Source organism: Saimiri boliviensis, chromosome 17 (genome assembly GCF_048565385.1).
Source record: "Saimiri boliviensis isolate mSaiBol1 chromosome 17, mSaiBol1.pri, whole genome shotgun sequence".
Taxonomy (NCBI): Eukaryota; Metazoa; Chordata; class Mammalia; order Primates; family Cebidae; genus Saimiri; species Saimiri boliviensis.
In genome coordinates, this window is record NC_133465.1 from 22,580,922 (window position 1) to 22,605,860 (window position 24,939).

The 24,939-nt window shown below is 42.7% G+C and overlaps 1 protein-coding gene and 1 non-coding gene across 3 annotated transcripts in view; one reads left to right on the forward strand and one right to left on the reverse strand.

Moving 5' to 3' along the window:
* Positions 1–24,939, reverse strand: part of METTL16 (methyltransferase 16, RNA N6-adenosine) — an 84,132-nt gene that overhangs the window by 52,465 nt on the left and 6,728 nt on the right. For both annotated transcript variants that reach the window (XM_039476858.2, XM_039476857.2), the window contains exon 2: positions 22,199–22,326. In XM_039476858.2, the coding sequence (XP_039332792.1) occupies positions 22,199–22,326 (128 nt within the window). The remainder of the gene's footprint in view (positions 1–22,198; positions 22,327–24,939) is intronic.
* On the forward strand, positions 17,913–17,977 carry LOC120367015 (U7 small nuclear RNA). The gene has a single exon (XR_005581517.1). It is a non-coding gene; the product is annotated as a U7 small nuclear RNA (small nuclear RNA).

Here is a 24,939-nt window from a genome sequence, read left to right on the forward strand (position 1 = left end):
TATAACTTGTCAGTATTTCACTTCTTCTTATGGGCAAATACTATTCCACAGTAATAACTACATTTTGTTTATCTAGTCACCAGTTCCTAAACCTCTGGGTTGTTGCTACTTTTTGACTATGACAAACAAGGCTGCTATGAACGTTTGCATACAAGTCTCTGTGTGGACATACATTTTCACTGCTCTTGGGCAGACAGTCAGGAATGGATCATATGATAGATCTGTATTTAACTTTTTAAGAAACTTGTATCAATATAACTATGTTGGTGTCAAAATACTGCTAAACTGAAAATATTAAAAAAGAAAACCAACAGACCCTATTTGTCAACAGAACAGTATCTTTTTTGGTTTTTGTGATTTTTTTTTTTTTTTTTGGAAACAAGTCCTCACTGCCTCCCAGACTGGAATGCATGGTATGATCATGGCTCACTGCATCCTCAACCTCCCAGGCTCAAGTGACCCTCCTGCCTCAGCCCCCCAAGTAGCTGGGACTACAGCTGTATTGTATGCCACTACACTCGGCTTTTATTTTTTGTAGAGACAGGGGCCCACCTCATTACGTTGCCTCGGCTGGTCTTGAACTCCTGGCCTCATGTAATCGTCCTGCCTCGGCCTAAGTGTTGAGATTACAGGCGTGAACCACTTGCACCTGGCCAACAGAGCATTTTGAAGAAAGCAGAAAGTCAGTAGGTGGAACTATGAAAGGTAGGAGGAGGGTTTTTTTTGCTGTTGCTCTTTTGTTTATTTTTTAGATGGAGTCTCGCTCTGTTGCCCAGACTGGAGTGCAGTGGTGCAATCTCAGCTCACTGCCACCTCTGCCTTCCAGGTTCGAACAATTCTCCTCCCTCACCTCCCAAGTAGCTGGGACTACAGGCACCCGCCACCATGCCTGGCTAATTTTTTGTATTTTTTTTTTTTTTAGTAGAGATGGGGTTTCAGCATGCTGGCAAGGCTGGTCTCAAACTTCTGACCTCGCAATTTGCCCACCTTGGCCTCCCAAAGTGCTGGGATTACAGGTGTCAGCCACTGAGCCTGACCGGTAGGAAGAGTTTTGAAACTACTTAGAATTCTGGCCTTTCGGTGTCTAGTTGGACAACGACACATCCTCAAATAGCTGCTGGTCTGCACCATCTTTTCTGCTACCTTCCTGGTCATCAAATGACAAATCATTGGAAAAATTTAATGCCCATCTGGATGCCTGAGTGCCAAAACAGAAGGAAGAGTGCCATATCCACCTAACAACCATGAAAACTTCTGGCAGGTACCGTCAACCCAAGCTCTCTCCACTACCCGCAGCAAAAGTGTTCTAGTATGGAAGTTAGGAGACCTGGCTCTGCAATTAGTCATGGACTTAAGTCATTTCAGTTCTTAGGTCTCAGTTTCTCCATCTGCAAAGGTAAGGGATTGGCCAGGCACAGTGGCTCATGCCTGTAATCACCGCACTTTGGGAGGCCAAGGCGGGCATATCACCTGAGGTCAGGAGTTCGAGATCAGCCTGGCAAACACAGTGAAACCCCATCTCTACTAAAAATACAAGAAATTAGCTGGGCGTGGTGGTGGGCGCCTGTAATCCCAGCTACTCCAGAGGCGGAGGCAGGAGAATCGCTTGAACCCGGGAGCCGAAGGTTGTAGTGAGTGGAGATTGTGCCACTGCACTCCAGTGTGGGCGATAGTGCGAAACTCTGTCTCAGAAAACAGTAACAAAACCAAAAACACACTTTTCATAGGAAAAGACCTTGCAAAAAGGTGGATGATGGGCAGAATCAAATTTCACAAACATAGATTCATTATCTATACAAAAATTGCATTCTATGCCTGAATATAATGATTTTTGTGACCTCTAGGAATGCTTCAAGGTGCTAATTTATAGGGAGGAAAACGGAAGGGATGAAGAATGAAACTTTAATATAGTCTACAGCAAACAGAAATAGAATGACTGTAGTGGACTCTGAATAGACCCAGCAGGAGGCTGGAAGCAGTGACACTCCCATGCTATGAACATAGCTGGTGCTCCAGTCCTAGGTTTCTAAATAGTACTCCCCATTAAAAGAAATCAGAGTTCCCTGGGTATATGGTTATTCCAGAATTGGAAAGGGAAAGTGCAAGATAAACCTGAAACATTTTATTGCATTAGAAGTCAGGACATGCTAAAAGGAATATAGGAACAAATAAAAAGTACAATGGAACCAGCTGGATGGGGCTCCCACTGGCCACATCTAAGTCAATGTGAATGAAGACCGCTAACAAGGGATGATATCCATTAGAATAAAATACATGAGGCCATACTGACATGTAGAAGGAATGAAGGAGTTAGAAAATTACATTTGGCAATCACCATGTTAATAACTGATTCAATTAAGAATTATCAATGGATGCTAAAAATAATGAGTAAGTTTGTTGAAAACCAGGATATTGGGCAGGGCACGGCGGCTCATACCTGTAATCCCAACACTTTGGGAGGCCAAGGCAGACGGATCACTTGAGGTCAGGAGTTCAAGACCAGCCTGGCCAACATAGTGAAACCCTATCTTTACGAAAAAATACAAAAATTAGCCAAGCATGGTGGTACACATGTCCTTAGTCCCAGCCACTGGGGAGGCCGAGCTGGGACAATTGCTTGAACCTGGGAGGCAGAGTTGCAGTGAGCAGAGATCAAGCCACTGCACTCCTGTCTGGACAACAGAGCGAGACCTTGTCTCAGAAACAACAACCAAAAAAAACACACTGGGCACAGTGGCTCACGCCTGTAATCCCAACACTTTGGTACACCAAGGCAGATGGATCACTTGAGGTCAAGAGATCAAGACCATCCTGGCCAACATGGTGAAACCCCGTCTCTACTAAAAATACAAAAATTTGCTAGGTATGGTGGCACATGCCTGTAGCCCCAGCTACTTGGGAAGCTGAGGCAAGAGAATCGCTTGAACCCGAAAGGCAGAGGTTGCAGTGAGCCAAAATCGTGCCACTGCACTTCAGCCTGGCAACAGAGTGAGACTTCGTTAAAAAACAAAACACAAACAAAAAAACCCAGGATATTTACATACTGTAGTCACAAAGTGCTTCCCCACAAATTATCAATTGCCTTTGATAATGATATCAAATATCAGATTATGAACAAACAAAATAGTAACAGTACAATGAAGAAATCTGACAGATATCCCCTTAAGGAAGTGACTGAAATTAATACTAGTAATTATGAAACAAACTGATATTATATGCTTCAATGATACAGAGAAGGAGAGAAAGGGATAAAGAAAGCAAGACTGAAAAAAGCAGGTAAAATTAAACTAAATTCAGGAATGAGATAGTGGTCATGGCTGTACAACAGTCAATATACTAAAAACCACTGAGTTGTAAGAGTGAATTTCATAGTATGTGGAGTCTCAACAAACAAATAAAATGGAAAGGAGCAAGAAGTTTTAAAAAGTAAAGAAAGCCAGGAGCGGTGGCTCACGCCTGTAATCCCAGCACTTTGGGAGTCCGAGGCGGGTAGATCATGAGGTCAGGAGATCGAGACCATCCTGGTCAACATGGTGAAACCCCGTCTCTACTAAAAATACACAAAATTAGCTGGGCATGGTGGCGTGTGCCTGTAATCCCAGCTACTCAGGAGGCTGAGGCAGGAGAATTGCCTGAACCCAGGAGGCAGAGGTTGCAGTGAGCTGAGACCGTGCCATTGCACTCCACCCTGGGTAACAAGAGTGAAACTCGGCCTCAAAAAAAAAAGTAAAGAAAAAGTAGTAAACATAACAGAGGTCAATAATGAAGACCCCCCTTACATATAACTGGAGATTGTGAATAAGAGAACCAAAGGATTAGAATAAAGAAATACTCAAAGATACAATTCAAGGTAACTTTCCAGAAATAGAAGGCTCACTATGTTCCTAGGAAAAGATACAGAGTTACCAATACCAACACATATCCTAGAAAAATTACCAGACTTTAAGGCTCAGGAGAAAAAAAAAAATCCTTTAGATACCTAAGCAAATAAGATAAACAATCTATTTTGGGGTTAGGGACCCAGCAGGGTAAATGAGGCTGACTTTATATTTCCAAACAGTACCATTCAATAGTAGAAAACAAAAGAATACAGACTACAACGCCCTCAGAGGAAAAAAAAGTGTGATATAATTTTATACTCAGCCAAACTTACTTTGATTACAATGACAACAGATAAATATTTTTGAGTATACAAGAACTCAAGAGGTAGAGTTTCCATGAGCCCTTTGTGAAGAAATTCCTAATGGAAAAAGTTTAATCAATCTAGATAAATTGAGGAATGTAGGTCTTCACTTAATATTGACAATAGGTTCTTGGAAACTTTGACTTTAAGTGAAACTATACATAATAAAATCAATTTGGCCGGGTGCAGTGGCTCACGCCTGTAACCCCAGCACTTTGGGAGGCCGAGGCGGGTGAATCATGAGGTCAAGAGATCAAGACCATTCTGGCCAACATGGTGAAACCCTATCTCTACTAAAAATACAAAAAATTAGCCAGGCGTGGTGACACATGCCTGTAATCCCAGCTACTTGGGAGGGTGAGACAGGAGAATCACTTGAAGCCGGGAGGCAGAGGTTGTGGTGAGCTGAGAACGTGCCACTGTATTCCAGCTTGGGCAACAAGAGCGAAACTCCATCTCAAAAAAAAAATAAAATAAAATAAAAAATAGGGCCAGGCGCGGTGGCTCACACCTGTAATCCCAGCACTTTGGGAGGCCGAGGTGGGTGGATCACGAGGTCAAGAGATCAAGACCATCCCGGTCAACATGGTGAAACCCCGTCTCTACTAAAAATACAAAAAATTAGCTGGTCATGGTGGCACGTGCCTGTAATCCCAGCTCCTCAGGAGGCTGAGGCAGGAGAATTGCCTGAACCCAGGAGGTGGAGGTTGCGGTGAGCCGAGATCGCGCCATTGCACTACAGCCTGGGTAACAGCGAAACTCTGTCTCAAAACACACACACAGACACACATACAGAGACACACACACACACACACACACACACACACACACACACACCACACAGTAGAAGAATTAACATAAATAATATGATCAAACAAAATCTGGGACAGTAAAGGAAAGGTAGGTGAAAATCAGATTATATGGTGTAAAAAAAAAAAAAAGCAACAAGAACAAAGCATGACAAAAAATGAATGTGAAATAAATGAATGTAAACTGTAAACTCAATACTCTCAGATTAGATCACAAAAGCCAAATCCAACTAATTACAATAAACTGTTTTAAACAAAAACTACAGCTAAAACAAAACAAGCCAAAGATTCAAAATAAAAGCTTAAGCAACAGTATCCCAGACAACTACAAATAAAAAGGAAAATAGGAGTTATCTTACAACAGATAACCTTAATCTTTGAATCAAAAGGACTAAATGAGCAACTATGTAGATGGTTTAAAAATATAAAATGCCGATGGAGGTCAAGAGAATAATAACTTTAAAAAGTGACCGACTTTCCATTTCTATGGGGATTGCTTTTAAAGAACAGCTTCTATATGACAGCGGAAGCAGAAGTTTATTGCACAAATATATGCTAGCAATTAAGTCTCATTAAAATATAATAACTCTACTTAAAGGGGTATTAAATCTATTCTTAGACATCAGAATTGGTTATGTATTAATTTTGTCATTTGTGGGGGCTGATCAAAGAGGGTTAATCAAGAGGCAACAACCACAAACACATTTCTGCTGTTCTCAACAGCACAACAGTGGCCTCAATTTTCACATTTAAAAAAATATATGCCGGGCACGGTGGCTCAAGCCTGTAATCCCAGCACTTTGGGAGGCCGAGGCGGGTGGATCACGAGGTCGAGAGATCGAGACCATCGTGGTCAACATGGTGAAACCCCGTCTCCACTAAAAAGTGCCAAAAATTAGCTGGGCATGGTGGCACGTGCCTGTAATCCCAGCTACTCAGGAGGCTGAGGCAGGAGAATTGCCTGAGCCCAGGAGGCGGAGGTTGCGGTGAGCCGAGATCGCGCCATTGCACTCCAGCCTGGGTAACAAGGGCGAAACTCCGTCTCAAAAAAAAAAAAATATATATATATATATATTTGCACTACCTTTGTATTTCTTACTCAGTTAAAAGCAGTATAAACTCAGGATCAACAAGATAAATGATGAGCAATGAAAAGGTATAAAATCTATAAAGACTTCAGTTTTATTTTTAACGATAATATTTTATTCCTGTGAAATCAGTCAAGTGTGTGAGAAAGATAAGTCAATTCCATATTCTTCAATGACACAGGAATGAAAGTAGTTTTACACAGGAGGAAGAAGTTCACATCTAAGTACCATTCACACACATTCGTGTCTTTAACTCTAGAATGGCAGTCTGACCTAGTAATTAATTTCACTGCTAAAGGTACAAAAGAAAAAATAGCCTGTGTCTGTGTTCAAAGGCTTAAAATCTCAAATGTAAAATTTCATGGTAAAAGGAATTTGAAGACAAAAAAAAAAATTTCAGAAAATTTCTATTAAAGAAACTTAGTAGGCCGGGCGCGGTGGCTCAAGCCTGTAATCCCAGCACTTTGGGAGGCCGAGGCGGGTGGATCACGAGGTCGAGAGATCGAGACCATTCTGGTCAACATGGTGAAACCCCGTCTCTACTAAAAATACAAAAAACTAGCTGGGCATGGTGGCACGTGCCTGTAATCCCAGCTACTCAGGAGGCTGAGGCAGGAGAATTGCCTGAACCCAGGAGGCGGAGGTTGCGGTGAGCCGAGATCGCGCCATTGCACTCCAGCCTGGGTAACAAGAGCGAAACTCCGTCTCAAAAAAAAAAAAAAAAAAAAAGAAACTTAGTAACTTAGATATTTTATAAAATAAACTTGATAAATAGTATTATCTAAGGACAGTAAACATTAACAAAATTATCACTATTTTTCACTGGCATTTCAAAGTAATTGTGAAAATTAGGGCTTTCAAAATATTTATAAGGAATAGCTATTGGCACTACTCAAAATGCCCGTTCCTGACAAGATAAGGAGCTTGTGCCAGAATGTAAACAACACTTTAAAAAGTCAATTAAACCAAAGAAAGGTGAAGCAAACTAAACATATGGTGCAAGGTCCTTATCTCTGAGGACAGTAAGCAGCCAGTTCAATGACCACTTTGAGTAGCACCATGCCAGATGCCACAAATGACCATGTCAAAGGGTATGACTACCACGCTGTTCTGTTTTTTCAGATGAAGTTTTGTTCTTGTCACCTAGGTTGGAGTACAATGGCGCAATCTCAGCTAACTGCAACTTCAGCCTCCTAGGTTCAGGTGATTCTTCTGCCTCAGCCTCCTGAGTAGCTAGGAATATGGGCACGTATCACCATGCCCGGCTAATTTTGCAATTTTAGTAGAGACAGGTTTTGCCATGTTGGCCAGGCTAGTCTCGAACTCCTGACCTCAGGTGATCTGCCTGCCTCAGCCTCCCAAAGTGCTGGGATTAAGGCATGAGCCACTGCAGCCAGTGACCACCACTCTGTTCTAAGTAGTTAGTGTCATGCGGGTTTGCCAGCTCAGTTTTGCCAGATCTCTGATACTTTCAAACAAAACCAGCAATCCATGTTTTCATATGAAATGGATCTGATTCTTAAAATTAATATGGGCAATAAATAATAACTGCATGCCTTGCACAATTCACTGGCTAATGGGCTGCACCCTCTATTACAGGGGTCCCCAGCGCAGGGCCATGGAATGATACTGGTCCGTGGCCTGATAGGAACTGGGCCACACAGCAGGAGGTGAGCAGAGGTGAGCGACAAGCGAAGCTTCACCTGAATTGACAGCCACGCCCCATTACTGGCATCACCGCCTGAGCTCTGCCTCCTGGTGATAAGCAGCAGCATTAGATCAGCAGCAGTATTAGATTCTCACAGGAGCAGAAACCCCACTGTGAACTGCGCATGCAAGGGATCTCGGCTGACAACTTCTTGTGAGAATCTAATGCCTGATGATCTGTCACCGTCTCCCATCACCCCTAGATGGGACTGTCTAGCTGTGAAAAAACAAGCTCAGCGCTCCCACTGATTCCATACTATGGTGAGTTGTATAATTATTTCATTATATATTACAATGTAATAATAACAGAAACAAATGCACAATAAATGTAATGCGTTTGAATCATCCTGAAACCACCCCTCCACCACCACAGGTCCCTGGAAAAACTGTCATCCATGAAACTGGTTCCTGGTGTTGAAAAGGTTGGAGAGCACTGCTCTACTGTAAATAGCAGAACTGTAAAGAAAGTTGGGGTACCTGATTACTCTACTTTTTTTTTTTTGAGAAGGAGTCTTGCTGTGTTGCCAGGCTAGAGTGCAGCGGCTCACTGCAACCTCCGCCTCCCAGGTTCAAGTTATTCTCTGATTCTCCTGCCTCAGCCTCCTGAGTAGCTGGGACTACAGGCATCCACCACTGCGCACAGCTAATTTTTGTATTTTTAGTAGACACGGGAGGCTTTCTTACCATGTTGGCTAGGATGGTCTCAATGTCCTGACCTCATGATCTGCCCACCTTGGCCTCCCAAAGTGCTGGGATTACAGGTGCTTGCCACCGCACCTGGCCGGCTACTGTACTTTTAAAAGTGAAATATAAAAATGTTTCACTCTTTTATGGGCCAGGCACGGTGGCTCATGCCTGTAATCCCAGCACTTCGGGAGGCCAAGGTGAGTAGGCGGGGGTTTGAGATCAGCCTAGCCAACACAGTGAAACCCCGTCTCTATAAAAAATAAATAAATAAATAAATAAGAAGCTGGGCATGGTGGCTCACGCCTGTAATCCTACCACTTTGGGAGGCCGAGGTGGGTGGATCACCTGAGGTCAGGAGTTGGATCAGCCTGGCCAACATGGTGAAACCCCATCTTTAAAAAAAAAAAAAAGTTTCACTCTTTTGAGCACTGCTTTGTTCACCTGAGGTATACAGAATAGGTCAGAATTTTTAAGAAACTGTAATAGCTGGTATGCATTCTTTAGCAAGTGTCAACTATGTACCAGGTATTACGTAAAATGCTAGGGATACTACAGTAAGCAAACACAGGCACAATCCCTCCCTTTCTGAAGCAGACAGTCTGGCAGAGGATAGCTATTATCCAGGAATCACTTAAATACCTGTAAAACAATAACTGTGATACACACTATAAGAGACAGGTAAGAGGTACTACCGAACCTCCCTGAGTGGCTCTGCCTTAGGAAGGTCAGAGAAGGCTTCCCTGCAGAGGCAGCAGAGCCGAGAACCGACAATGCAAGAAAAATTAACAAAGGAAAGAAAAAACTGGGGAAAAGGAACTTGGCATGCAGGGCCTAGGTAAAGCAAACAGCAAGAACAAAGACCCTAAGGCCTTCCACGTACTTGGGGCATTCCAAGCACTAAGAGACAGTCAGTCACTGTGTCTAAAATGCGGAGGGCAAAGTAAGCATAGTTCAAGGTGAAGCTGGGGAGGAAGATGGGTTCTAGATTATGTAGGGCATTATCATTAGCCTGACCATATAATTTTATCATATCCACTCAGAAACTTTTCTGAAAGTGAAAGTAAAAACTATTAATAATCACACCAGGATAAAATTATATTCTACATTAAGGAGTTAGGTCTGGTATAGAATAAAGCTGGACCAAAGTGGAAGCAAAGGCTCTACTGGGCAAGCTACTGCTATACCTGAATCAAGGGGCTAGATAAAGGCCAGGTATGGTGGCTCACGCCTATAATCCCAGCACTTTGGGAGGCCGAGGTGGGTGGATGGCTTGAGTCCAGGAGTTTGGGACCAACCTGGGTAACATGGTGAAACCCTGTTTCTATAAAACATACAAAAATTAGTGAGTGTGGTGGTGTGGTGGCATGCACCTGTGGTCCCAGCTACTCTGGGCCGGGGAGTGGAGTGTGGAACGTGGTGCTGAGGTAAGAGTGGGAGGTGGAGGCTGCAGTGAGATGAAATTGTACCACTGCACTCCAGTGTGGGTGACAGAATGAGATCCTATTTCAAAGTGAAAGGAATTAAAAGGTATTTTGGAGAGAAATTTTGTGAGAGTTAGCAATAAGCTGATACGTGAGGTAAGGGATGATGTGTTTCACATTCATCTTCCAAGGTTCTGGCTTGCTCAACAGGATAGGCAGTGCCATCCTAACTGAAGTTAGAACTCTGGCAGAGAACCACTTTTGAGGAGAAATGTATATATGAGCTGTATCTGAGACATTTAAGTGGAGACGGAGCCCAGGAAAGAGGTGTATAGAAACAAACATGTAAATTATTTGCAAACAAACAAGTGAAGCCCTGGCACGGATAACAGTGATTAGGGAGAAAACACACAGTGAGAAGGAAACAGAGCTGGAGAGTAAGCTTTGAAAATTCCTTTAATAGTTGCACACACAATCATTACAGAGGAAGTTCCACAGGGACACAGGGACACCAGTGTGGAAGAAGGAAAACCAGTCTTCCAGTGTGGTGCCAAGGAGGCCAAGGCAAGAGGGTATCCATGAAGGATCAACCAGCAGAGGGACCTGCTGCTCAGAAGGCGACAGAGGGCCGAAGAGCAGAGTCAGTGACATGAGGCCGCTGGAGACCTTTTAAAGAGCTGTTTTGGCAGTGGTACAATTAGAAACCACCCTGGAATCAGCTAAAGATTAAATGAGGCAGGGTGTGGAAGCTCACATTTGTCACCTCACCACTGTGGGAAGCTGAGGCAGGAGGACTGCTTGAGCCCAGGAGTTCAAGACCAGTCTGGGCAACATAGAGAGACCCTGTCTCTACAAAAATAATAATAATAATAATAATAATAAATTAGCCAGGTGTGGTGAAGAACACCTATAATCCTAGCTACTCAGGAGGCTAAGGCAGGAGAATCACTTCACCCTAGGAGGTCAAGGCTACAGTGAGCCATAATCACATAACTGTACTCCAGCCTGGGCAACAGAGCAAGACTCAGCCTCAAATAAAATAAAATAAAATAAAATAAAAATCATGCTGTACACTTTAAATACAGACAATTTCAACTCTAAAAAAATGAAGGAAAAAAAACTCAAAAGAATTGAAAAAGAGAAAAAAGAAAAGAACAGGATCTCAAAAAGACATCTGCATATCCATATGTACTGCAACATCAACCCTAACAGCCAAAAGGTGAAAGCAACCTAATGTCCACCGACAGATTAATGGATAAAGAAAATGTGGTAAATGCACAAAATAGAATACTATTCTGCCTTTAAAAAGAAGGAAATTCCAGTTGGGCACAGTGGCACATGCCTGTAATCCCAGCACTTTGGGAGACTGAAGTGGGCAGATCACCTAAGGTCAGGAGTTCAAGACCAGCCTGGCCAACATGGTGAAATCCCATCTGTACTAAAAATACAATAATTAGCTAGGCTTGGTAGTAGGTGCCTGTAATCCCAGATACGTGAGAGGCTGAAGCAGGAGAATCTTTTGAACTCAGGAGGCGAAGGTTATAGTGAGCTGAATTCGCATCACTGCACTCCAGCCTAGATGACAGTGAGACTCCATATCAAAAAAAAAAAAAAAAAAAGGAAATCCTGTCATGTGCTAGAACATGGATGAGTCTTTGAGGATATCATGCTAAGTGAAATAAGTGAGTCAAGAAAAACAAGTACTGCCCGATTCTACTCTAAAGTAAGGGTATCTTAACTAGTCTAACTCATGAAAAGGTTCTAGAAATCTTTTGCACAACAATGAGCATATAGTTAACACACTGTACACTTAAACTTGACTAAGATGGTACATTTTATGTTGTGTTTCTTACAACAATAAAAAAATTAAGTGGCCTTAAATTATTATTCAAGTACTGTGCTGACATCCCATTTGTTCAACTCTGATACAGAAGACTTATTGAAGAAAATGTCCACTTTTAAACACTCCCATGGGTCAAATAAGCAATTAGTAATATACAAAAACACAGATCCTGAGACAACAGAAACTATCGTTACTCATAACCCTAACTTAACCAAAGAATCCAAAATCCTACTGGCAAATAAGAAATTGTACCTCGATCAATCAAGCTGATCTTTTCTTTTCTTTTTTTTTTTTTAAATTTTATTTTTCATAGAGAAGGGATCTCACTATAATGACCAGGCTGGTCTTGAACTCCTGGCCTCAAATGATAGCTTCCAAAAATGCTGTAATTACAACCATAAAGCAACTTGAAGCCTGGCCTTCAAGCTAATCTTTAAAATGACCATCCCTATGCTAACTAAACAGCAAGTAACAGGAAAGAAAAATCTAGTCATCCAAATACCTCTTTGCCCTTTCCAGGCATAGTTAAGAATATTGCGATTTCCTAGCAATGCCCAGTGACTTACCCTAAATTCAGTGAAAACTTAAAAAAAAAAAAAAAAAAAAAGTCCAGTGATAAAAGAGGAACTGATAAATTTAAGTTTTGTACTACAGAAAATTTAGGAACTACCTGAAAGTAATCAATATGGAATTGGTTAAATAAGCTGTAATACATCCACACGAGAAAATCCCACGCAGGTAATAAAGAGTAAGACTGGGCTCTACTCAATATATGACATTTGAAAGAGAAGTTGAGAAGTCTATACGTACATTATGATTACATTCTTGTAAAAACAAAACAGAAGGCCGGGCACGGTGGCTCAAGCCTGTAATCCCAGCACTTTGGGAGGCTGAGGCGGGTGGATCACAAGGTCGAGAGATCGAGACCATCCTGGTCAACATGGTGAAACCCCGTCTCTACTAAAAATACAAAAAATTAGCTGGGCATGGTGGCACGTGCCTGTAATCCCAGCTACTCAGGAGGCTGAGGCAGGAGAATTGCTTGAACCCAGGAGGCGGAGGTTGCGGTGAGCCGAGATCGCGCCATTGCACTCCAGCCTGGGTAACAAGAGCGAAACTCCATCTCAAAAAAAAAACAAAAAACAAAAAAACAGAAGACCCTGTATAAATACATGCAGAGGAAGAAGTCTGGAAGGGTAAGAAGTGACCTTGGATATGCATGCAGGGGTAGATGAGTGGGGTGGAGACTTCCATTCACCTCACATTTCTGTATTACCGAAATACATTTTATTACATAATTCCTTTTTTTTTTTTTAACAAATATATAAACTCTCTTTATACAAGTATATGTGGATCACCCAGTCTCATTCTTTTTAATGACTGCACTGTATTCTCTTGGGTGCATTACAGCTTCTGTAACATTATGCAAAATGCTTACAGTATAATGTCAAAAAGGGGAGAAGACGAATGACTGTATGTATACTACAATTACAACCACAAAAATTACTTTATACACAAATAAAGATAAGGGCTTAGAAAGATGAGATTACAGACTCATTTCATCTTTTAGGGTGAAAGAATTCTGACTTTTTGTATGTATGTGACGTTACCATTATAAATGTAGTTAGGAAAAATATATTTCTGTAATTTTCCCATTAAGGGGTCTATAATGTCTGTATAGTAAAAAACAATTCCTTTTTTGAAAAAAGGAAAACAGGTCTTTGGTTCTAGAATACTTGCTTTCCATAACACAGTGTCAGCAAGCACCAAAAGGTAGTGCTGTAGCTGTAGCACTCATCATACAGCTTCAAGAGACATTTTGGGCAAGAGAACAATACAATCAATGTTTTCCAAGGGCCTTCAAAGACAGTTGTTGCTTACATAAACAATTCTTGTTATTCAAAAAATATATACACATATTATAAAATGATGAACTAGAGCACGCAATTTATTCACAAGGAATGATATCCTAATCATCAAAAAGTACAAGATATTAAGCAGAGGCTAGTTTAATTGAAGGAAATCAAATGAACATCAATAAAGAGCTGATTCTTGGACTCCGTTGTTTATTTTCTACTTCTAAAAAGATGCAGACACTAGTCTGAGTGTTGAAAATCCTTTTGTAGGACAAAGTCAAGTCACTCAACTTCACTAGTTAAGTATCTAGGTCATGTTAGCACCCTGGGACATTCAAAAATCCTGAACACAGGCAAGATCTTTTTTCATTCTCATTTCCAAGATCGCAGGGAGGCCCAGGAACTAAAATTAGCTCTCACGTGAAAATCAACAATTTATTCATTTTCAGTCTTTGTTGTCTGTTTAACACATCCAGCTTCCCAAAATAGCCTATTGTCAACAGGCTCATGGCCGATTTCCCCAGAATGACTCCTGCTCTGCCACTGATGAATACAGTATTATCATTATAGATAGATTCTGAACAGAACGTTTCTGTAATCCATGATTGAAATAACAATCATTCTAATCCTGTAGAAGCTGAACCCGATATAACAAAACAAAGGCCCAAAACCGCCCAGTGTTACTCCAAGGTTAGTTCCTAGTCTTTAGATTGTCACTGAAGTGCTAAAAATGGTACAGTCTACCCAGGATGACAAAGCCCTTCAATGCTATGTCTTTGGCTTAAAAACAAATCAGTTAAGTGTCACATTCTATTCAAGCTCAACTGACAGAGCTGAACTAAACTGGAGGCTGTCCCTATGGAACTGATTACTGTGAAAAAACACAACCTAAAATCTAATTGCAATGGTCAGATACGATTATAACAAAGCAGTGCCACGTGCAGGAAAGACAAGAGATATCACACTACCTTGTCACCTTAATTATGCCAGGCACAAGCACCTTCCACGAACGAAGTGTCTATAGCTTGCTAGTCATTGTACATGCATCACTGCTAACCTTTGTGACAACCAACCGAGGCGGTCCTCTTATCCTCTCTTCTCAGGTGAGGAGACTCAGTCTCAGTAAAGCTAAGAAAATCACATAAAATCTCAGAGCTAGAAGGGGCAACTCCAAGACTGATACTTAAGAAGACTAACTGAGAAATGTCCCCTCTTTCCACAACACCCCTGATTCCTTTAAGAGAACACTTAGGAGTTAAGCAAATAAGTGACACTCTAACCCACCGAAGGCCTAATGTTTTGTCTGACATTTCTTTTCCATGATTTGCTCAGTTTACATTTTGGTGATTCTTTAATACAACTCACAGAGTTAAATAAAGTCATTGTAGGTCAGGCGCAGTGGCTCACACCTGTAATCCCAGCTCTTTGGGAGGCCGAGGGGGTGGATCACTTGAGGTCAGGAGTTCAAAACCAGCCTGGACAACATGGCAAAACCCCAAAATACAAAAATTAGCCAGATGTGGGGGCATGTACCAGTAATCCAAGCTACTCAGGAGGCTGAGGCACAAGAATCACTTGAACCTGGAGATGGAGGTTGCAGTGGCTGAGATTGCACCACTGCAACTCTAGTCTGGGTGACAAAGTGAGACTGTCACACAAAAAAAAGCCACTGGAAAAACAAAGAATATTCTACCAGTGTAGACAATCATGAATAACTCCTACCCAAGCAAGCAGGAAGGGAAAAATTTCTGGGAGCCCGCAGGTCATTTACACCAAGAGTGCAACTCCTCTCTGCTCTGTCTATCATAGGTCCCTTCTTTTTTTTTGAGACGGAGTTTCGCTCTCCTTACCCAGGCTGGAGTGCAATGGCGCCATCTCGGCTCACCGCAACCTCCGCCTCCTGGGTTCAGGCAATTCTCCTGCCTCAGCCTCCTGAGTAGCTGGGATTACAGGCACGTGCCACCATGCCCAGCTAATTTTTTGTATTTTTAGTAGAGACGGGGTTTCACCATGTTGACCAGGATGGTCTCGATCTCTCGACCTTGTGATCCACCCGCCTCAGCCTCCCAAAGTGCTGGGATTACAGGCTTGAGCCACCGCGCCCGGCCCATTCTAACCACGCAAGGTTGCCAACAATAAATATGCTCACATTGCTCCTAACTAAAAGAAAAAAAGGAAGTTCTCCTCAAAACTGCCACATCCTCTTCCCATACCCGCACAGACACATTTCTTTTCATTGCAACAAAGTCTTTCTGTTTTTTTTTTTTTTGAGATGGAGTTTCGCTCTTGTTACCCAGGCTGGAGTGCAATGGCGCGATCTTGGCTCACAGCAACCTTCGCCTCCTGGGTTCAAGCAATTCTCCTGCCTCAGCCTCCTGAGTAGCTGGGATTACAGGCATGCGCCACCATGCCCAGCTAATTTGTTATATTTTTTTCAGTAGAGACGGGGTTTCACCATGTTGACCAGGATGGTCTCGATCTCTTGACCTCGTGATCCACCTGCCTCAGCCTCCCAAAGTGCTGGGATTACAGGCTTGAGCCACCGAGCCCGACCTAACAAAGTCTTTTTAAAAAACTTTTTAAAGATTACTTTAATTTTTCTTTTCTTTTTGTCTTTGAGACAGAGTCTCGCTCTGTTGCCCAGGCTGGAGTACAACTGCGCAATCTTGGCTCACTGTAACCTCTGTCTCCTGGGTTCTCGTGCCTCAGCCTCCTGAGTAGCTGGGAGGCTAATTTTTGTATTTTTAGTAGAGATGGGGTTTCACCAAGTTGGCCAGGCTGGTCTCGAACTCCTGACCTCAAGTGATCTGCCCACCTAGGCCTCCCAAAGTCCTGGGATTATAGGTATGAGCCACTGTGCCCAGTCAATATTTACTAATTTTTGTGGGAACAAGGTAGGTACATGTATTTAGGGGGTGTGTGGGATATACATTGTATTTTTAACAAATCAAATGTTTGTGGCAATCTTACATCTAGTAAGTCTATTGGTGCCATTTTTCCAACAGCACATGCTCACTTTATGTCTCTATGTCACATTTTGGTAATTCTCACAATACTTCAAACTTTGTTGTGGTGATCTATGATCAGTGGTTTTTGAGTGTTTGTGTGTGTGTTGTTTGTTCTTGTTTTAGTTACTCAGGAGACTGAGGTGGGAGGATTGCTTAAGCCCAGGAGTTTGAGGCTACAGTGAGCTATGATCCCACTGCTGCACTCTAGCCTGGGGTGACAGAGACCCTCTCTCTGAAAAAAAAAAAAAAAAAAATGTACTACTCCCGTGAACATACGAATGCTAAGAAAGCAAAACAGACTTCTTGCTGTTACAAAGAAAGTTTTAGTGATCTGGATAGATAATAGCCACAGCATTCCCTTAAGACAAAGCCTAATCCAAAACCGGACCCTAACTCTCTTCAAATCTATGAAGGCTAAGAGAGGTGAGGAAGCTGAAGAAAAGCTGGAAGCTGGCAGAGGCTGGTTCGCAAGGTTTAAAGAAGCTGGCGAGTGCAGTGGCTCACACCTGTAATCCCAGCACTTTGGGAGGCTGAGGTGAATGGATCACGAGGTCAGGAGATCAAGACAATCCTGGCTAACACAGTGAAACCTGGTCTCTACTAAAAATACAAAAGTTAGCTGGGCATGGTGGCACGTGCTTATAGTCCCAGCTACTCAGGTGGCTGAGGCAGGAGAATCAGTTGAACTCGGGAGGCAGAGGTTGCAGTGCTCTGAGATCGCACCACTGCACTCCAGCCTGGGCAACAGAGAAAGACTCCATCTCAAATAAAAAATATAAAATAAAAAAATATATGCTTATTTATTTTTTATTTTTTAAAAAAGCAAAAAATAAAAAAATAAAAAAGAAAGAAAAGAAAGAAAGAAGTCATCTTTCTAACATAAAAGTACAAGGTGAAGTAGTGAGTGCGGACGTAGAAGCTGCAAGTTATCCAGAAGATCTAGTTGAGACAAACTGATGAAGGCAACTACTCTAACCAACAGATTTTCAGTGTAGACAAACAGCATTATATTGGAAGACATTACCATCTAGGACTTACATAGGTAGAGAGAAGTCAATGCCTGGCTTCAAAGGACATGTCAACTCTCCTGCTAGGGGTTAATGGAGCTGGTGACTTTAAGCTGAAGTCAGTGTTCATTTATCATTGTGAAAATCCTAAGGCCCTTGAGAGTTACGCTAAATCTACTCTGCCGCTGCTCTATAAATGCAACAACAAAGCCTGGATGACAGCACACCTGTTTTCAGCACAGTTTACTGAGTATTTTAAGCCCACTGTTGAGAACTACTGCTTAGGAGGAAAAGAAAAGATGCAAGTGTTAACAACCCTTTTAGAATTTGTCTAGCAGGCTTTCTGGTTTTTGCTGGAAAGTGTCCCCTGCCCAAAAGAAACAAACAGCAACAACAAAAACCCTTTCAAAATATTGTTGCTCATTGACAATGTACCTGGTCACCCAAGAGCTCTGATGGAGACGTACAAGATTAATATTCTTTTCACACTTGCTAATACAACATTCATTCTAAAATCACTCCAGGAGTAACTTCGACTTCCAGGTCTTTTCTTTTTTCTCAGGTTTTTTAAATTTTATTTTTACAATAGGCATGAACTGGCATAAGCTACCACACCCAGCCCCATGCTTTATTATTTAAGAAACATTTTAAGGCCATCAATAGTGATTCCTTAGCAGATCTGGGCAAAGTGAACTGACAACCTTCTGGAAAAGATTCAGCATTCTAGATGCCATTAAAAACATTTGGGATTTGCCAGAATGGTGGCTCATGCCTGTAATCCCAACACTTTGGGAGGTAGAGAGAGGCAATCACTTGAGCCCAGGAGCTAAAGACGAGTTCAGGTGAAACAACAGCAACAAAAGATTAGCTGGGTGTGGTGACACACACCTGCAGTCCCGGCTACTCAGGCTAAGGCAGGAGGATCAGTTGAGCCTGGGGAGGTCAAAGCTGCAGTGAGCCAAGATTACACCACTGCATTCTAGCCTGGGTGACAGAGTGAGACCCTGTCTCAAAAAACAAATAAATAAAAGAACATCTGGGATTGATGAGAGAAAGTCATTATCAATATTAATGGAATATGAAAAAGATGATTTCAACCTTCACGGATGAGTTTGACGGGCTCAAGACTTCAGCACAGGAAGTAACTGCAGATGTGCTGAAAATAGCAAGAGAACTAGACTTAAAAGTGGAGCCTGGCCATGCGCAGTAGCTCACGTCTGTAATCCGGGCATTTCGGGAGGCTGAGGCAGGTGGGTCACTTGAGGTCGGCAGTTTGAGATCAGCCTGACCACCATGACAAAACCCTGTCTCTATTATAAAATACAAAAATTAGTTGGGCGTGGTGGTGCGCACCTGTAATCCCAGCTACTTGGGTGGCTGAGCTAGGAGAACTGCTTGTACATGGGAGGCAGAGGTTTCAGTGAGCCAATCATGCCACTACACTCCAGCCAGAGTGACAGAGCAAGACTCTGTCTCAAAAAAAAAAAAAGAAAGGAAAAAAGAAAAAAGAATCAGACACAAATAGTATATATATAAATTTTTTTTGAGATGGAGTCTCACTCTGTCACTAGGCTGGAGTGCAGTGGCACAATCTTGGCTCACTGCAACCTCCACCTCCTGGGTTCAAGCGATTCTTCTGCCTCAGCCTCCCAAGTAGCTGGGATTACAGGTGTGTGCCACCACACCCAGCTAATTTTTGTATTTTTAGTAAAGACAGGGTTACAAAACATTGGTCTGGCTGGTCTCAAACTCCTGACCTCGTGATCCACCCGCCTTGGCCTCCCAAAGTGCTGGGATTACAGGCATATGCCACCGCGTCTGGCCCACAAATAGTATTTTTATCAAATTGTGTTCAAGGCATTAATGGATCCTCTGAAATTCTCTAAGTTCATTGTCCTCTGTATATTTCAGTCTACTTAGTTAGAAATATTATTTAGCCGGGCGCGGTGGCTCAAGCCTGTAATCCCAGCACTTTGGGAGGCCGAGGCAGGTGGATCACGAGGTCAGGAGATCGAGACCATACTGGTCAACATGGTGAAACCCCGTCTCTACTAAAAATACAAAAAATTAGCTGGGCATGGTGGCACATGCCTGTAATCCCAGCTACTGAGGAGGCTGAGGCAGGAGAATCGCTTGAACCCAGGAGGCGGAGGTTGCGGTGAGCCGAGATCGCGCCATTGCACTCCAGCCTGGGTAACAAGAGTGAAACTCCGTCTCCAAAAAAAAAAAAAAAAAAAAAAAAGAAATATTATTTAAAAGTTCAAAATTTTGTAGAATATTATTTTTTAGAGATGGGTCTCATCCTGCTGCCTAGGCTGGAGTGCAGTGGTACAATCATAGTTTACTGCAGCCCTGAACTCCTGGGGCTGAGGCCGCAGTGAACTATGATCACTGTAGGGGATCTAATGATCCTCCCACCTCAGCCTCCCAAGTCGCTGGGATTAAAGATGTGCACCACTATACCCTGTCAAACATTTTTTTAAAAAGTTCTATATTTTTCAAAATGTTAAGCCTAGCATTTAGCTCCGTGTGTTGGTGAACACCTATAGTCCCAGCTACTCGGGGGTCTGACACAGGAGAATCGCTTGAACCCGGAAGGCGGTGGTTGCAGTGAGCCGAGGCTGCACCATTGCACTCTAACCTGGGTGAGAGTGAGACTCCATCTCCAAAAAGTAAAATAAAATAATAAAAAATTAAAAATCGCTGGGTGCAGTGGCTCACACCTGTAATCCTAGCACTTTGGGAGGCCGAGGTGGGAGGCCGAGGTGGGCTGGGTGGATCACCTGAGGTCAGAAGTTCAAGACTAGCCTGGCCATCACCGTGAAACTCCATCTTTAAAAAAAAAAAAAAAAAAATTAAAAATCAACTTTCTGGCTTGGTGTGGTGGCTGTAATCCCAGAACTTTGGGAGGCCAAGGAGGGAGGACCACTTGAATCCAGGAGTTTGAGACCACACTGGGCAATATGGCAAGACCTCGTCTCTACAAAAATAAAAATAAAAATTGCTAACTGGCCGGGCGCGGTGGCTCAAGCCTGTAATCCCAGCACTTTGGGAGGCCGAGGCAGGTGGATCACGAGGTCAAGAGATCGAGACCATCCTGGTCAACATGGTGAAACCCCGTCTCTACTAAAAATACAAAACATTAGCTGGGCATGGTGGTGCGTGCCTGTAATCCCAGCTACTCAGGAGGCTGAGGCAGGAGAATTGCCTGAACCCAGGAGGCGGAGGCTGCGGTGAGCCGAGATCGCACCATTGCACTCCAGCCTGGGTAACAAGAACAAAACTCTGTCTCAAAAAAATAAATAAATAAAAAAAAATAAAAATTGCTAAGCATGTTAGGGTACACCTGGCTATTTTTATTTTGGGAGGCTGGGGCAGGAAGACAGAGAGCTTGGGCCCAGGAGGTCAAGGCTGTCATAAGCTATGACTATGCCACTGCATTCCAGCTTGGGCAACAGAGCAAGACCCTACCTCTAAAAACAAAATAAATAAATAAGAATAAATCAACTTCTTAAATTTAGTAACATCTGAAGTAGTATCTGTGAAATCAGTTCTGATGTCCTGGTTATTATTTTCCTGCCTCACATTAAAATAAACACACACTTATTGAAATATCTTTAGATCCCACTGGTGACTAAGTTTTATATCACGAAGAGCACAGTCCTGTCTCTGCAGTGACTCTGGGATTTCTGTAGGATAAGCAATAATGTAGACATTAAGACAAGTTTTTTTTTTTTGTTTTTTGTTTTTTTTTTTAACCCAGAAGGAAACTTGAAAGTATTTAGTCCATTCCTCTAACGTTATACATTAAAAAGCTGAGACCTGGCCAGGCACAGTGGCTCACACCTGTAATCCCAGCACTCTGGGAGGCCGAGGAGGGTGGATTACAAGGTCAGGAATTCAAGACTAGACTGGTCAACATGGTGAAACCCCAACTCTAACAAAAAAATAGAAAAATTAGCTGGGCATGGTGGCTCATGTCTGTAATCCCAGCTACTTGGGAGGCTGAGGTAGGAGAATTGCTCGAACCGGGACCTGGGAGGCGGAGGTTGCAGTGAGCCGAGATCATGCTATTGCACTCCAGCCTGGGCTACAGAGCAAGACTCCAACTCAAAAAAAATAAAAAGCGCCGGGCGCGGTGGCTCAAGCCTGTAATCTCAGCACTTTGGGAGGCCGAGGCGGGTGGATCACGAGGTCAAGAGATCGAGACCATCCTGGTCAACAAGGTGAAACCCCGTCTCTACTAAAAATACAAAAAATTAGCTGGGCATGGTGGTGCCTGCCTGTAATCCCAGCTGCTCAGGAGGCTGAGACAGGAAAATTGCCTGAACCTAGGAGGCGGAGGTTGCGGTGAGCTGAGATCGCGCCATTGCACTCCAACCTGGGTAACAAGAGCAAAACTCCGTCTCAAAAAAAAATAATAATAATAAAATAAAAAGCTGAGACCCAGAGAGGTTAAGTGATTTGTCAAAGGTTGCATGGGAAGTTTAATCAAATGTCTAAGATTAACATTCAGGAGGGCTTTCTATTCTATTGTGTCCCTTTGAATCACAGAAGAATAATGCAGTAATTTTTCATCTGTTACCTACCTCACTCTTCCATTCAGATTTATCTGAACATGCTGCTTAAAATCTGGATATTTGGATGCCAGATATGCAAAGTCAGGAGGTTTGTCCTTGTATCTATTTCTTGCATGCATTGATTTGCTCAGAGCCATCTTAAGGAGAGAAAGAAAGAGAGAAAAATCAGCATATTTATTAAAAATCATTAATGAGAGTCAGGCACAGTGGCTCACACCTCTAATCCCAGAAACAGGAGAGGCCAAGGAAACCCTGTCTCTACTAAAAATACAAAAATTAGACAGGCGTGGTGTTGGGAGCCTGTAATCCCAGCTACTCAGAAGGCTGAGGCAGAAGAATTGCTGGAACCCGAAAGGAAGAGGTTGCAGTGAGCCAAGATCTTGCCACTGCACTCCAGCCTGGGCAACAAGAGTGAAGCTCCATCTCAAAAAAAAAAAATTTTTAATGGGGAAAGCTGTGAATGCCAAGTTAATAGTTACAGCCAACATATATTTGCTGATCGAGTGAGAAAGCAGAAATTACATTTTAAAAATGTATACAACAAATAAGCACATCAAGAGATGGTCAGCATCATTAGTCATCAGGGAAATACAAATCAAACCACCTGAGATACCACTGCATACCCACTAGGATGACTTTTTTTTTTTTTTTTTTTTGAGACGGAGTTTCATTCTTGTTACCCAGGCTGGAGTGCAATGGCACAATCTCGGCTCACTGCAACCTCTGCCTCCTGGGTTCAGGCAATTCTCCTGCCTCAGCCTCCTGAGTAGCTGGGATTACAGGCATGCGCCACGATGCCCAGCTAAATTTTTGAATTTTTAGTAGAGACGGGGTTTCACCATGTTGACCAGGATGGTCTCAATCTCTTAACCTCGTGATCCACCTGCCTCGGCCTCCTAAAGTGCTGGGATTACATAGGATGACTATTATCAACAAAAAACAAAAATAAAAGATAACAGAAACAACAAGCATTCTGCAAGGATGTGAAGAAGCTGGAGTTCTCGTGCATTGCTGGTGGGAATGTGAAATGGCACAGCTGCTGTAGAAAAAAGCTGGGCGGTTCTTTAAAAAGCTAAACATGCCGGGCGCGGTGGCTCAAGCCTGTAATCCCAGCACTTTGGGAGGCCGAGGCGGGTGGATCACGAGGTCGAGAGATCGAGACCATCCTGGTCAACACGGTGAAACCCCGTCTCTACTAAAAATCTAAAAAATTAGCTGGGCATGGTGGCGCGTGCCTGTAATCCCAGCTACTCAGGAGGCTGAGGCAGGAGAATTGCCTGAACCCAGGAGGCGGAGGTTGCGGTGAGCCGAGATCACGCCATTGCCATTGCACTCCAGCCTGGGTAACAAGAGCGAAACTCTGTCTCAAAAAAAAAAAAAAAAAAAAAAGCTAAACATAGAATTATGATCTGATTCACCAATTCCACTCCTAGGTATATTCCCAAAAGAATTGAGAGGAACTGTAAGAGATATTTGTACACCAATGTTCAAAGTAGTGTCATTCACAAGTGTTTAGGTGGGAACAACCCAGGTGTACATCAGCAGATGAAGATGGATAAATGAAATACGGTATATTCATACAATATTATGCAGCCATGAAAAGGAATGAAACTGATACATGCTACAACATGGAAGAACCTTAAAACATGATGCTAAGGGAAATAAACCACATATAAAAGGACAAGTATTGTATGCTCCCACTTATATGAGGCACCTCAAAGAGGTAAATTTATTACATAGACAGAGAGAGGTAATGAGGGGTTGGGGGAGGGAAAACGAGGAGTTACTGTTTAATAGGTACAGAGTTTCACTTTGGGATGATGACAAAGTTCTGGAGATAGAGGTGATGGTTGCACAAGAGAATGAATATATACACACAGACATACACACACACACACACACACACACACACACACACTCTTTTTTTTTTTTTTTTTGAGATGGGAGTCTCGCTCTTTAGCCCAGGCTGGAGTGCAGTGGTGAAATCTCGGCTCACCGCATCCTCTGCCTCCTGGGTCCCAGTTCAAGCAATTCTCCTACCTCAGCCTCCCAAGCAGCTGAGATTATAGGCACGAGCCACCATCCCCAGCTAATTTTTGTATTTTTTAGTAGAGATGGGGTTTTACCATATTGACCAATCTGGTCTTGAACTCCTGACCTCATGATCCACCCGCCTCAGCCTCCGAAAGTGCTGGGATTACAGGCATGAGCAATCAAGCCCAGCAGAGAATGAATATATTTAATGTCACTGAATGGTACACTTAAAATAGCTAAAATGGACCAGCGTGGTGGCTCTTGCCCGTAATCTCAGCACTTTGGGAGGCAGAGAGCTCCAGATCGGCCTGATCAACATGGAAAAACCCCATCTTTACTAAAAATACAAATTAGCCTGGCATGGTGGCACATGCCTGTAATCCCAGCTACTCGGGAGGCTGAAGCAGGAATACTACTTGAACTTGGGATGTAGATGTTACGGGGAGCCAAGATCACACCATTGTACTCCAGCCTGAGAACAAGAATGAATCTCTGCCTCAAAACAAAACAAAACAAATGACTAAAATGGTAAATTTTATGTTATGTATATTTTACCACAATTTTTAAAATGTAGACAACATAAGGGTGAATCTTTCTTTTTTAAATCAAGAGAAGAAAGCTGAAAATTACTCCTTTAAGAGAATCAAAGTGACAGAAGACAGTATGATCTACAGCCAAGAATATTAGTTAGAAGTTAGTTTTGTCTTGAGACAGGG